This window comes from Benincasa hispida, chromosome 1 (assembly GCF_009727055.1).
Source record: "Benincasa hispida cultivar B227 chromosome 1, ASM972705v1, whole genome shotgun sequence".
Taxonomy (NCBI): Eukaryota; Viridiplantae; Streptophyta; class Magnoliopsida; order Cucurbitales; family Cucurbitaceae; genus Benincasa; species Benincasa hispida.
The window spans coordinates 43,679,859-43,693,585 of record NC_052349.1 but is presented as its reverse complement, the minus strand read 5'-3'; the positions used below and the strand labels follow the sequence as shown (position 1 = coordinate 43,693,585).

The following is a 13,727-nucleotide window of genomic DNA, read 5'->3' as shown; positions in this document are numbered from 1 at the left end:
CATAAGGTGAGGAGAAATAAAAAACAGAAAGTATATCCACAGTCCTAACTTCATAAATTGACAACATTAATCACCTTGAAAAGGATTAAAAAGTGAAAGTCAGAAAAAACTATTAGAAACCCATCACAGAACAAACTGTAGTAAACTACTGTAAGAAATCTACATCATTGTAATGAGGGGAAAGTTGACAGTTTATCAACTAATCAATTTGTGAAAATGTTACAATCAAACATTTAGATCCAGAAAAGTTGACGGTGGACTTTAATGTCGATTGCTGAGGGTAGTATAATAACAGAAGGGTTAGAAGTCAAACACATTAGGGTGTATGAGTAATTTTGCTCAGTGAAACATTGCAAAATGCAATAGTTACTTTGCTTTTGGAAATAAGAAATTTTAATGTTACCTTCTCAATGTCATCTTAAGTTCAGTACAGAGCTTGTAATCTTCAATGTGGGAGTTATCAAGTAGTTGTTCCAGAAATTGCGCATCTTCCTTATTTTTATCAAAAACTTCACCGAGTCCAGCAGGTGGTGGAAGACCACGTGCTAATGGAAGAAGAGGCACAAGAGCTGCAAAACTGTGAGTCACAGACCGTCTAACAGACTGATCACAATCACTCATACACCTTAAAAGTGGAACCACCAATAAAGGAGCATAAGGCACCAGCTCTACACCCATTCCCTGAACAAGCAAGCTAATAAGCATGCCAGCACCTTGTCTAGAATTTACGGAACTCATATCTTCTAACATAGGAATGGCGTTTACAATCACAGCTCCCATGACATCTGTGGTCAATGACTTGGCCATGGAAGTGATGCATCTACAAGCGGCTAATCTAACAGCAACATGAGAGTGTCGAATACATCTAAAAATGCAGGGAAGCAGGGTAAGTAGTCTTGGTTTCAACATCTCATTGAGCATTGGAGCAATAGATCGTACCACCTGCAAATCCAAAATAATATGCTCACTGAGATAATTCAGAAACGGTGGTATGAGCAATTCTTAACCTTAGCATCCTTCAGAAAAAACAGAAGTTATCTCCTGCCTTAACACACTCAGACAATGTAAACAATTACTGTAAGTTGTAAGAAAATGGTTAAATAATGAGAATACCTAGACAAGTACAACAATATTCATTCTAAGGCAAAGTAGACTTTCCTCAATCATTAGGGAATCAGTTAAGTTTTAAGAGTAACCTGGATATTATTTATCAAGGTCTGAGGATCCTTCACAGATTCAATGATGTGCATTATTTTCTGTTCGTCTTCAGCAGTGACATTTTCAACAGTAGTAGGCAACAATATTTCTGTAAGATAATCCCAAAGCTTAGGAAGCTTCTCAAATAATGCATCCCTAAGCTTCTCACAGAGACGCCTTAAAACAAATTCAGAACCACGTCTGCTAATGAAGCCCTCAATTCTTGATCGATCATCAGTACCAGACGGCGTATGAACCTTTGTTCTTGATTTTCTCGTACTAGTCCCAGAAGAAAGAAGATCTTGTTCATCGATTACCTCCATGGAGCAAATAACTGCAGCTTGAGGTGTTTCAGAAACGTCCATGCAGGTCAAAGTACAAATATTTTTTATCAACTTATCATTTGGCCCAGGTTTACGTAGAACACACTGACAAATTAGCTCTGCTAGTGCATCTGCTGCTTTCTGTTGTAGTATTTCCTCCTTCAAATAATTCCAAATGTTATATTATGATTACCATATCATAATACATGTCTCTGAGTGCTATGTTCATACATGAGGAAATATTTACCTGCTCTCTTTTTATAGAAGCCATCAAAGGCAAAATGATTGGATTGAGCCTGGCTGGAAGTTCAGACATCCAAACAACTGCAGCAGCAACCATTGCAGAGACCGAGATATGCAAATTACTCTGGGAATTTTCCAAGACAGGAAAATGGAATGTTGAGAAAGATTAAAATACAATAATCTATCAAGCCATAATCTTGAAGTGGCATGATGAACACCAATAGCTAAAGATCATAGAACAGTTAGGAAAACCCCTCCAATAATGATGGAAACGATTTAATTCAAACACAAAAATTCAATGTGGTGCACTTGTTCATACAATATCATATTTTGATTACCCATGTTTATGATGGAAAATTCACCTACAATCATTGCATAAAATGTGTAATGTGTAAAATGGAGGGAAAAGCAACATCATGCAACTTCCAAGATCAGTGGAAGGAAATACAGCTATAAAATCTCTAAATACCTGAACACACTTCAAATACCCTGAAGTTGTCAAAAGGCGTTGTTTCAATGACTCTATATCATCAATAGCCTGCCTTCCCTCCAACCCATTTTCATCAATATCTCCAATGGGTGTTGGAAGTTTTGACGCAAAATTAATTGCATCATCAGCAGTCAAGTTCTCAAAGTCAATCTGGGTACCTGAAAAGAAATCCTTCAGCATCCCAGATGCCTCAATAGCCTGTACTAGTTGTGTAGCCTCGCCACGCATCTTAGAATATGTTCTTGAAAGTTCAGTGTAAGGAAGTGGTGAATCCTTTGTAGGAAATGCAGGATCAGAGCACGTTAACAGATCCAACAACCATTCTCTTAAATAATTGGGCAGGCAAGAAATAACTCCATGATCTATAGAGTTCTCTTTGTTCCTTATCTCCTTGAACCAAGAAATAAGGACAATGGAGGCTACCTAATGGGATGTGAGCAATCAGATAATTTTTTTGTGCGGAAGGCAGAAACAGCAAGAAAGAACTGAGATAAAACTCTAAAGTACCTGCCGCCGGACTCCAGATGAGGATTTAAAAGCATTCCATAATGGACCGATTACATCTTGTAAAGATCCTTCATTCAGCTTGGAAGCAAAAATTCCCAAGGCTGTTGCAGTGACAACTCGGGTATGAGTCACTGAGATATCCGCATCAGCACCAACAATGATCTTAGAAAAACTGGACGAAGAATCTCCATTTCTTTCATGTGAAATAGTTACCTTTGCCAACTCCATGCCAACTCTGCTGGAAGACTCATTTTCAAGTTTTACAGCTCTCATTTTAGCAGCAGCCCTAAAATGACTTTTTCTAGGAAGCGCTACAGGCCAAAAGAATTTTGAACTGTCGAATGGGGAACCATATGAAGTTGTTGCAAGCTCCATCCAGGATGAAGCATATGATCTTGCCACAAGTTCCAATTCCTTCACTTGAGACTAATACCAGAAAAATGAAAATATTTTCAGCAGTTCTAATCTAACTTTTGTACAATCAAGGATCAAAAACACATATACACAGGAGGAACAAGCAAGAGACAAAAAGGATGAGAAATTGCCTTCATACAAATAAGAAAGGAAAAATAATGGAAAGCTACAAAAGATCTATCATCTATACAAGGAAGCCAAGGTAATACCAAAATCTATGAACTAAAACATTTTTAGACCCACAAAAAGGTATGAAAAAGAAGATACACGAGTAACTAAGGGCCACAGCAAATTACAAATGCACCCTCCAATTAACCATATACACAAAGAGAGCAAAAAATAACCAAAATTCAGTCTAAAACACTCCGATGGAGGACAGAATCCCAATAATTTCACAAGACTGAAATAAATTCCTGTAACAGTTGTTCTTGGGAGCAACATTGATAATATCGGCGAAACCCACTAAAGAACTGTTTCTAGGGAACTAGATGTGTGTGTGTGTGTGTTCCTTTTCTTTTTTTTTTTCTTTTTTTTTTCTTTTTTTTTTTTTTTTTTTTGTTGGGGGGTGGGGGCAAAGGTAGATGGTGTTTGTTTGATTGGAGGAAGTATACGCCAAGAATTAAGAAAGGATAACATTTCATTAGCTTGCTTTAGGGTTATATACCAACAATTACAACTGGCTTTACTTTTTTGTAGACTTGATAAACACACATACAAAAAAGTTCTGCATAGACACACAAACAAAAGCAAAAATCACGAAACCATACAAAATATAGAGCCATTTCCATTAATTAGGGATGTGAAGATCAATTGGATACAAATGCAAAGATAAAACGTAAGACATGATTACTAAGGTACAACCCAGTCCAGCCAGCAATTAAACCACGATGATGTTTATTACATTCATAAAACTTAAATAATTTTTCCACTGAAGAGACTATGCTATCCTTCATTTGCATTATAGACTACATAAGGATATAGAAAACAAGAAATATGCAGTAAATTATTATGTAATTAGTAATTTAGGTTACCGTAACCATTTCGTTTTTTGTTTTTGGTTTTTGAAAATTAAGCCTATTTCTTCCCCATTTCTTACCATGATTTGCATCTTTCTTAAATACAATGGTTGAATTCTTAGCCAAATTCCAAAAACAAAGGCAAGTTTCTAAAAGCTACATTTTTTAGTTTCCAAAATTTGACTTAGTTTTTTAAACCATTGGTAAAAGCTAGATAACAAATGAAGAAATTTGGAGGTGAAAGTAGTGTCTATAGGCTTAATTTTCAAAAACAAAAACAAAAACCAAATAGTTACCAAACGGGGCCTTAATAATTCATGATTAGAGTGAAATTATAATTAAATCATTATAAAACGAAAAACCAGGGAGGAAGAAAAGAACAATAAACAATAATCAATAAACATGAGCTAAAGCAAAAACAAAAACCTGGAGGAGGAGCCTCCAAACCCGCTCTGAACACTCCAAAATATCATCATTTGATTCTAGAAGCAAATTCTGAAACACAATCCTCAGAGTGTCACCCAAAATAGTAGTCGGCCAAATGGCAGTAGAAGGCACAGAAATATTTTGTTTCAATCCTGCTTGTAGCAACCGTTCCTGTAAAAGTGAATAATTATTGATGAGAGAAATGAAATAATCATTATAAAATATAAATTTAGCACGGAACGTGTAAAAGAATCAATGTTGTAACAAACTGTTAACAATTCTTCCATGGAAAATAATTAGAGTAAACATAGGAGATATTCTACCAAAGTACGGATGGCTGAATAACGAACTGATGTGATACTGTGCCTCATAAATGGCCATAACCTCGGGGCCAATGATGTTAATGCATATGGATTTTCCTGCGAACGTATGCCCTCTGGGGTATCATGCACCTGAATAGCTTCATTTAGATCATATTCTTGGGTCTCTCTTAAGGTTAACGCCTCAAACATCTTTGGAATCATCTCTTTCTGGGAATAGATTTCCGCCAATAGATTCATTACACTGCATAATAAATGGAAAGCCATAAGAGAATTAGTGATGAGAATGACAAGGATAAATTAGGACATATAAGTTTATAAACGGATCTTCAAGAAGAGATTGAGTTGAGTCATATCAGAACTAATCATTTCAATTTGACATTTTTAACTTGCAGCGTCAACCACTATTATAATAACCCCAGCCAACAACCAAATTAACGATAGTGACAGTCTCTTTCTAAGAAACAAAACATGAAAATGATTTGTGCAGGTTCTTCAAGAAGAAGGGGTATATGCAACTCAAAGCAATGAATATCGAATGTAGCAAGTACGGCACATGATGAGAAAGCAAAGACCAAGAAGTTAAAACTTAAAAGTTGGAGGGGTCATGATTCTATTGTAATGTGTCGTGAAACTTGGAAATAATTCATTAAAAGGATTAGAAAGAGGATTGCTCAAGAAGCTGACTCATTTCCACAATGAAAAAGAATCTTCATAACATGGCTTCAAAAGTTATCTTATGTTCTTCATCCACAATATAGCCGGTATGCCATGCACCCGCAAAGATCCTTAGCTTATTCTAAATAATCCAATCCATAACCAACAAGTAACATCATCGTGTATCCAGTGACCCAAACTTTCAAGTCTTTTCCCTTGTATCTCACTGTTACGACCCTGTGACACTCACCATAGTGACCTAAACTCTCAATTTTGAAACAAGATGAACAATTATCAAACAACTAAAGAAACTATTCGCGAATGGACTTTTTTGAAACAAGATGAACGAGTAATACAATACAAAAGGAAAACCAGTAATTTCTTTTTTTCAAATAAAATCATATTAATCAAGAAGTACAAAAGCTGGCAGAGAGGATGAGATAACCCCCCCCCCACCCCCAAAAAAAAACGCTCAAATGCAGGAAAGTGAAGAAGTAAACTTCTAATTGCACTATTGGTCAACAAATTTTTTTCACCCTATATTTTGCCTCTTGGACAAAATCAAGACATGGAGAATTTATTAATGAGACTAACAATTGGGGAAACGTGCCTATTTATAGGAAAACCACAAAACTTGCAACTTAGAAATAAACTATAGCCATTACATGAGAACTTAAAATAAATCCTCACTAAAGACATAAACCCAAAGACAGTAAACAAACAGAAAAACATTCTAGTAATTCCTAAATAATCCCTACATCAAATATCTTCTTTTTACTCGCATGAAGTCCACCAAGACAGACATGGGGTTTATATCAAATGTTACCTGCTGGTGGATGGACTTAGATCATCCAAGTCAAGCAGGATATCCCAGAGCAGCATCACAATTGAATGCAACGTCGGACCCTTCAAAGAAACAATAGAAGCAGCGGCCGGTATTAAAGCATCAGCTGCAACAGCCTGGACATCATCATCTGGGTCCTCGAGCCCTGCTTTACACGCAGGGAAAATCCGTGAAAGCAAATCATGAAGAAGTTCCTGGAACAAACAGAAAAGCGGTAAGATGATAGATATTTGAAGCATAAAAAACAATACTATAGCTCAAAGTATTGCAATGAAACATCCTTCATTAATAAAAAGAAAAGATAGAAAAGGACAAAAAAAAGTCCTCATAAAGCCATCAAGATTACAAGAGATTCATTTTTTGTCACCCAATCCTTCAAAAGGGTTTTCTTGTCATTCTTTCTTTCTCTATTTCGGCAACTACCATACAACTAAAGATCCTATTCTCCTTCATGCTGAAGGTAAATATTCCCAAGATCACATGGCAGATCCAAAACTATAGACTGTATTTGAAGGCTCTCATCATTCTTGTCGGGGCTGCACTAGTGCTTTCTTTGCAAGGAAGCATATGAGGATTTTAGTCATAGCCTTTTGGGGATGCAAGGTTGCTCTCTCGATTTGGAATGTCTTTCTAAGATGCATGGACACAAACATGCGACACAACACGACATGGCGACACGTCGATTCCTAGAAATGTAGGACGGGACACGTTGAGGACACATTATTTTTTATTTTTTTAAAAAAATAATATATGTGAGAAAATTTCTAAATGAATTAATCATATATATTGAACATAACAATACTTCTTTAATACATAAATAACTAGTACATAGTTGTCTAAGTTCAATAAAAAGTTACAATACCAATACAAAATCCTAAATAGAGATTACATCTTTCATGTAAAACAAAAACTAGAAGCTTAAAACACTATCTCTCAACTTGATAATTGTCAACCCCATTGTCACTACCATCATCAATGAAAACTACTGCCTCTAAATCTAGTTCATCTAATGATAAATTAGCTAATTCAAGCATCCCAACTTCTTCAAAAGAATTAAAAGAATCCCCAACAATATCCCATGTAGCTTTAGTGGGCTATAATAATCTTTCAATATTCGCTTTTTCCCTTTGAAGAAGAGTTGTTCTCAACAAATTAAATCTAGGATACTTCCTGACAATAAATTATTTGCAGCATAAGTGAATGCATCTATAAATTATTTGCAGTATAAGTGAACTCACACCATATAAGTGAATGCACTATATAGTGTGAATTTCTTGCTAAATGAAAAGGCAATCCTAAAGAATAAAACATTCGTGCCATGTTAAATGATCTTTCTATTGCACTTGGAGCACTTTTCCTTTTCTTTTGCTCAAAAGTAGAAGGAGAGGAAGAATTGCTCACATTAGTTCCACCAATAGATACGAATGAAGGTGGTAAAGGAATGTTTAGGACCCTTTTAATCATACGATCTTTCGCCTCATCTTCTAATCGTTGCATGTCGGCCTTATCTTGAGGGTAACTTTAGGACGCACTCCAATTCCATAACCACCTAATCCTAATAAAAGAGCTCTAACCCTTATATAAGAATTCTTTTTTAAGCAATGACAAAAATTACATTGCCAAGAAATGTTTCCACCTCCTTCAATCAATCTTTGATTCTTGGTCACATATTGCCAAAGTGGTTTTGACTCATCTTCAACACTAGAAGGATGAGAATGTAGTAGTTATTGCAAGAACCATTGATGATTGACCACTATTGCTAGATGTAGATGGAAGATGTCATTTAATATAGAAAATTGAATGGATGGGTTAAAAAAATATAACTAAAACTAGTTATTTTTCATTCTTACCGAGCGTATCCTGCATGTGTCCTAGTGTGTTGGATTTTAAGAAAAGAAAAGACACGCAAAATCGTGTGTCTGACACATGTCATGCACGTGTTGGAGCGTGACAGTGTTGGAAACATGTCCACTTCATCCAAAATGAAGTGTATGTGCTTCCTAGATGTCTTCAGACAAAGTGTGTGTGGCTTGAAACAGAAATTGTCATCATATTTTTTATTCCATCCACCCTTTCAAGATAAGAAACATATTCTCTGACATGCTAATTTTTCGTTTTTTTAAAGGAAATAAATGAGAGAATTTGTACCACTAGAGAAGTCAAGTTAAAAGGCCCAGGCTCCTGCCATGTTTAATGCATTCCTTTGTGCATCTATTTCTAAGGATTTTTTTAATGAAAACAGCAACTTTCATAAAAGTAAAATGGAAAAAAAAAAATATATGAGGGCATACAAAAAAAAAAGAAAAAAAAAAAAAAGACAAGCCCACAAAAAAAGGAAGCCCATCTAAAGGAAGGGACTCTAGCTGTACAAGATAGTGTCTATAGAATAATATCAACAAGTCCTCAAAATCAAAGCTCAAAGAAACATGAAATCTAACAAGGAACCAAACATCACTAGGATCCCTCTCCAACCCGCTAAACAATCTATTATTCCCCTCACCCAAAGACTCTATAATATAGCACACACCCTGACAAGCCTTTAGAAAACCACCCTTCCTCTCTAAGTGAGAGAGAGCGAGGATTTTTTTAATGAACAACCAAACTTTTATTAAGGAAAAAATTAAGAATACTAGAGGATACAAAAAAGAGAAAAAAGAGCACAAAAGGACAAGGCAAACTAAAAAGAAAGATCTCAATCAAGCAAAAAATGGGTAACTATAAAACAGCTTAGCCAGCGAGCCCAAAAAGAGACATTGAGACACTGAATCTAATAAGAGCTCAATGTCATTCAAAGACCTCTCGATTCCTCTAAAGACTTTGTTATTTCTCTTCCCCAAAAATTCAACAAAATAGCACACACCCCGACTTACTACAAAAATCTTACCCTCTCAAAAAAAAGGAGTGGAGAAAGAACTCCTTGATCATCTTTGTAACCCCTATGTTCAGCCAAACTCCAAGAAGGAAACAAGTCCAAAAAATATGTGCCAAGTCACAGCTACATAGGATATGATCAAGTACTTCAGTCATCTACTAACAAAATGGTTAGGAACACACGATTTTGGATTCTCGAAAGCTTGAAGGTGTTCACAAGCAAGTCACATCCACTCTACTCCATGGAAGTTCTCCTTACCTTAATCAAACCATCCAAAATGATTTGGGAAAAAAAAATATCCAAAGAAAGTCAAGTTTTTCATAAGGTCCTAAGCACATGGAAATTTAACACCTCGGATAGGGCTCAAAGAAGTCCATTCATGACGCGCATTTATAATTCTTTCTCCAAACATTTGTCTCCTTTGTCGCAAAGACTCTACATCTGCAATCATCTTTTCATTCACTATGAGTTCGCCTACAATGGATGTTCCTTCGCTAGCTTGATGCACTCCAAAAAATGTGCAAGACAGTTTGTTGGAGTTATTGTCACGTGGGTAGTTTAAAAGGAAAGAAAATGCTTTATGGAAGAAATAGTGCTAGCAGAGCAGTAAAGCACTTCTCTAGTCTAGCAGTAAAGCACTTCTCTAGTAAATTTGGAAAGGAACAACGGACTATTCTTCGATAAGACTTCTTTAACCGAAGACAACTTTCCATTGCTAGATAAAAAGATACAAAATGAACAAGGAAGCAACCCCACAAAGGGGGAAAACAAAAAGCAACATCCATCCAAAAATAAAAATAGGCCAACCCAAAATAAGAATGCAAAATAATAGCCTACGGAAAGAAAAACCAGTATTTTTTAATAGTAACTCTTGTTGCACTGGTTCCTCTATAGGAACTTCTACTTCTTCACTGCTCACTCTTACAATTGATTCCTCATCATCATTGAAAAAAGATAAAACTTCATTTGGGAGAAGGGGGATTGGATACCCCTTTAATAAACTGAACATCTGATCCAAGAAAAGAGATCATAGATTGTTTAAAGAACTTGTCAGGATCTAAAGACTAACAGGTTTTTTCTAGAACATAGCACAGGGCACAAAAGAAAAGGCATTTTTCTAAGGCGCACTATATATAAGCATATTTTTTAGTTATAAAAGAAGAAAAAACCTTAAACACGTGAGTTTTTGCATTTAGGGATAGTAACTATTATTATTTTTTAAATAATAGGAAATAACCTAAACACAAGGTTTTTGCATTTAGGATTAGTAATTTTTTAAAATTAATGAAGAAGGCCCAAGGCGCAAGCCAATGCCTTTGGGACCCACAGGAAAGGGTGTGTGTACATGCGCCTCATCTCAGTTCAAGGCGAGGCGCAGACTTGCCTATGCGTGCACCTCAAGGCACCTTTTAAAACATGGAGGAAAACAACTTAAAAACCCAACAAAACAGCCAACAAAACTTCTTTTGATATCTTTGTGAAAAATGTGCCACTTACAGCATCATCTTGAAGTGATTTACCCACTACTTTTGGTAACACTCGACACATGCACATCCATTTTGATTGGAGGCCCTTAATTTTAAACCCTCCAAATTAGTCTTAGGGACCTCTCGTCCCTAAGGTCATTAGGTCGTGTGTTCTTCTTTTGTTGACAATGTTCTTGTCCCTTGTCCCAAAAAAAAACGAAGAAGAAGAAGAGGAGACACAGCAGCCCATCCAAGGATTTTTTTGGAAGTGCTAGCAGAGCACTCTCTGGTTGATTTTGAAGGAAAGGAACAGCAGATTATTTTTAGATAAGGTTCTTCTCTTGATCTTTTTTGTGAAATTGCACCGTTCACAGCCCCATTTTGGGGTGCTTTACACACTTCCTTTTGAAATGTTTGATGCATGCTCGTGCATTTAGATTGGAGGCCCTTTATTTTAGACCCTCCAATTAGGCTTTAGGGACCTCTCATCCCTAAAGTCATTAGGTTGTGTGTTCTTTCGTTGATAATGAAGTTCTTGTCTCTTTTCTAATTCTCCACCCATTCTTGTGTTTTTATATTGGAACCTTTGTCTGATTTTCTTAGGTCTTTGGTTGTTTCTTTGGTTACTTTTTCTTTTCTTTTCTTTTTAAAAGGAAACAAGATCTTGCATTAATATAATGACAAGAGCCTACTACTCAAAAATACAGGAAACATATATAAAAGAAAAATACACCAAAGGATAAAACATGATTAAATAGAGAAAATAAAGGTACTCCAATTCAAACTAATATCCTGAATAGAATAATGAGAAAAAATCTTAGAGAGAAAACACCAAGAAGAGGCAAGAAGACGAGTTGAATCCAGGCAAGCAATCTAAGGGAGAGATTTATCATGAAAAACTCACTAATTACGCTCAAACCAAATCTTGGGTCCTTTGGTTACTCGTTCTGGGTAGTGGCCTTAGTAAGCTCCTTCCCATTTTATAACTTTGCTCATTTTCCTTAACAAGCTTTCGAACGTGTCTAGTTCTTATGTTGATTTTATTTTGTCCCTATGTATTTGTGTCAAGTCTCATTTTCTTTGTATTGCATTGTATTCAGCATGATTATTGCGTTGTAGCTCTTGCCTTACTTTTTATGATATGATGAGAGTGTTAAGGAGGTGTCAACTTAGTTGAGATGTCCGGGTGCACTTGCTGATCCTTGTGTCTTGTTTTAGTATCTTCACAAATATCTTGTATCGTCTTTCATTATCTTAATGAAAAGGCTCGTTTCCTTTTTCAAAAAAACTTTGCTCAGCAAAAGCTTGGTTTCTATAATATTAATAATTTAATCAAATAAATAAATAATTAAAAGAAACTGCTATAAAGATTCTTGATATCCCTTGAAGAGCACTATGGCATATCGACGGTTCAAAACAAAAAATGTCACCATTTAACAGTGGCTTCACAACGGAGGAAAAGGTCACCATTTCCAGCTTTCATTTTTGTAAAATACACTAATTGGGGGATATGTAGATGTTAGGATAGGCTCCTTGTACCTTGTCGTTGCTGTTGATTCCCATCCACCAAATGGACCGATGAACAAATTTTATGCGGAACTTTTACTACTCAAGACCTCTTTGCAAAGCTTTGTGGGAAAATCCCTGCTCATTTTGACCAAAGATTTTATTGCTGATCTGCTAAAGAATAACCCTGAGTTTTCCAGCTTCAAAGACCAATCTAAGAAGAAGACAGAAAGCTCCCGCAAGAGAGGTACAATATAAACCTTTGTGTTATGATTGGGGATGCATTAAATACAAAGGACCAAAGATCATCCAGCAAGAGCTGGTCTTGGGAGATGACTCCAATTATTCAAAGAAAGAACAAAGACAACAAGCTCCAATAACTGGGCATGGGAGGGTGCAAATTGTGAACTTAATCTCAACAGATTAGACGTGGAAAAATATCTAGATCAGATAATGAATGTATACGACCCGTTTGATTACATGGGACCGCATAAAAGAAAGAAAGTTGGCCGTTTTAAAGCCCAAAAGTGTGTAAGCCACACCTCATAGACATGGGACCATAAAGGAATGAAAAATAAGTTGGCAGTTTTGAAGCTTAAAAGTGTAGACATCAACTTGGTGAGACCAACTACAATCCAAACAAGGAGATTTGTCATTGGAACTCCTACAAAGGAAGCATTCTTATTATTATGAGCTGCTCATGATGCAATTGGAAATAATACTAGTCCCATACTGTCTCTCCCTACAAGTTCACCAAATCTACATTAATGATTTTCTTAGTTGTCTTTCCAATACTTAAGTCCCTCTTAACTATTTTTAGCCTTTAGGTCTAACGTCACACCAAATATGAAATAACTAACCTTTATCTGACCTTTACCCTTGAGGCCCTCCTCGTGAAGGGATTCCATTTAGATACAATGATCGATGCTAAATCATGAAATCCAACATAATACAAAAAAGCTACTAGACGTACAAGTAGCAACAGAAATATACCTTCCTTACGGCAACCAAATACTTTATGCCTAAAAGACTCCCATGACGAATTTCCCATTCCTGTCTGAACTGAAGGGAGGAATAAAAAAGTAACGTTAAAAACAACAGACAGATGCTTTAGAGTTGGATTGCTTTACAAAATCGAGCATACTCCTGAACAACAATACTATATTTACCAATTGAAGATTTACTTACTTGAAACTTACCTGCATTTGCAGCAAGATATTTAGTGTTTCATTAACTAGTGAAGGATGCATGTACTTGAACACTGCACCCAATGCTTGTGCGCAGGTTTCACGCACTGGGGCAACAACCTGATCGGATACATAATCTCCAAACCTGCAAGAAATATGGGAGAGAGAGAGAGAGAGAGGAGACAAAACAGCATCCCTCAGCAAATGGAAAATACTTTTGACTCTAATCTCCAAAAATGCAAAGGACCCACAAGAAAGT

At 36.1% G+C, this 13,727-nt stretch overlaps 1 protein-coding gene across 2 annotated transcripts in view; it reads right to left on the bottom strand.

Annotated features, from left to right (window-relative positions):
* LOC120086889 (TATA-binding protein-associated factor BTAF1) overlaps positions 1 to 13,727 on the bottom strand; it is a 41,508-nt gene that overhangs the window by 14,200 nt on the left and 13,581 nt on the right. For both annotated transcript variants that reach the window (XR_005484368.1, XM_039043707.1), the window contains exons 10-19: positions 13,481 to 13,613; positions 13,275 to 13,343; positions 6,420 to 6,631; positions 4,940 to 5,180; positions 4,617 to 4,787; positions 2,761 to 3,186; positions 2,233 to 2,676; positions 1,768 to 1,887; positions 1,197 to 1,679; positions 404 to 942 (exon numbers count right to left, since the gene is read on the bottom strand). Coding sequence is in view for 1 of the 2 variants with exons in the window: in XM_039043707.1 (XP_038899635.1) it covers positions 404 to 942; positions 1,197 to 1,679; positions 1,768 to 1,887; positions 2,233 to 2,676; positions 2,761 to 3,186; positions 4,617 to 4,787; positions 4,940 to 5,180; positions 6,420 to 6,631; positions 13,275 to 13,343; positions 13,481 to 13,613 (2,838 nt within the window). In the remaining variant the exon portion in view is untranslated. The remainder of the gene's footprint in view (positions 1 to 403; positions 943 to 1,196; positions 1,680 to 1,767; positions 1,888 to 2,232; positions 2,677 to 2,760; positions 3,187 to 4,616; positions 4,788 to 4,939; positions 5,181 to 6,419; positions 6,632 to 13,274; positions 13,344 to 13,480; positions 13,614 to 13,727) is intronic.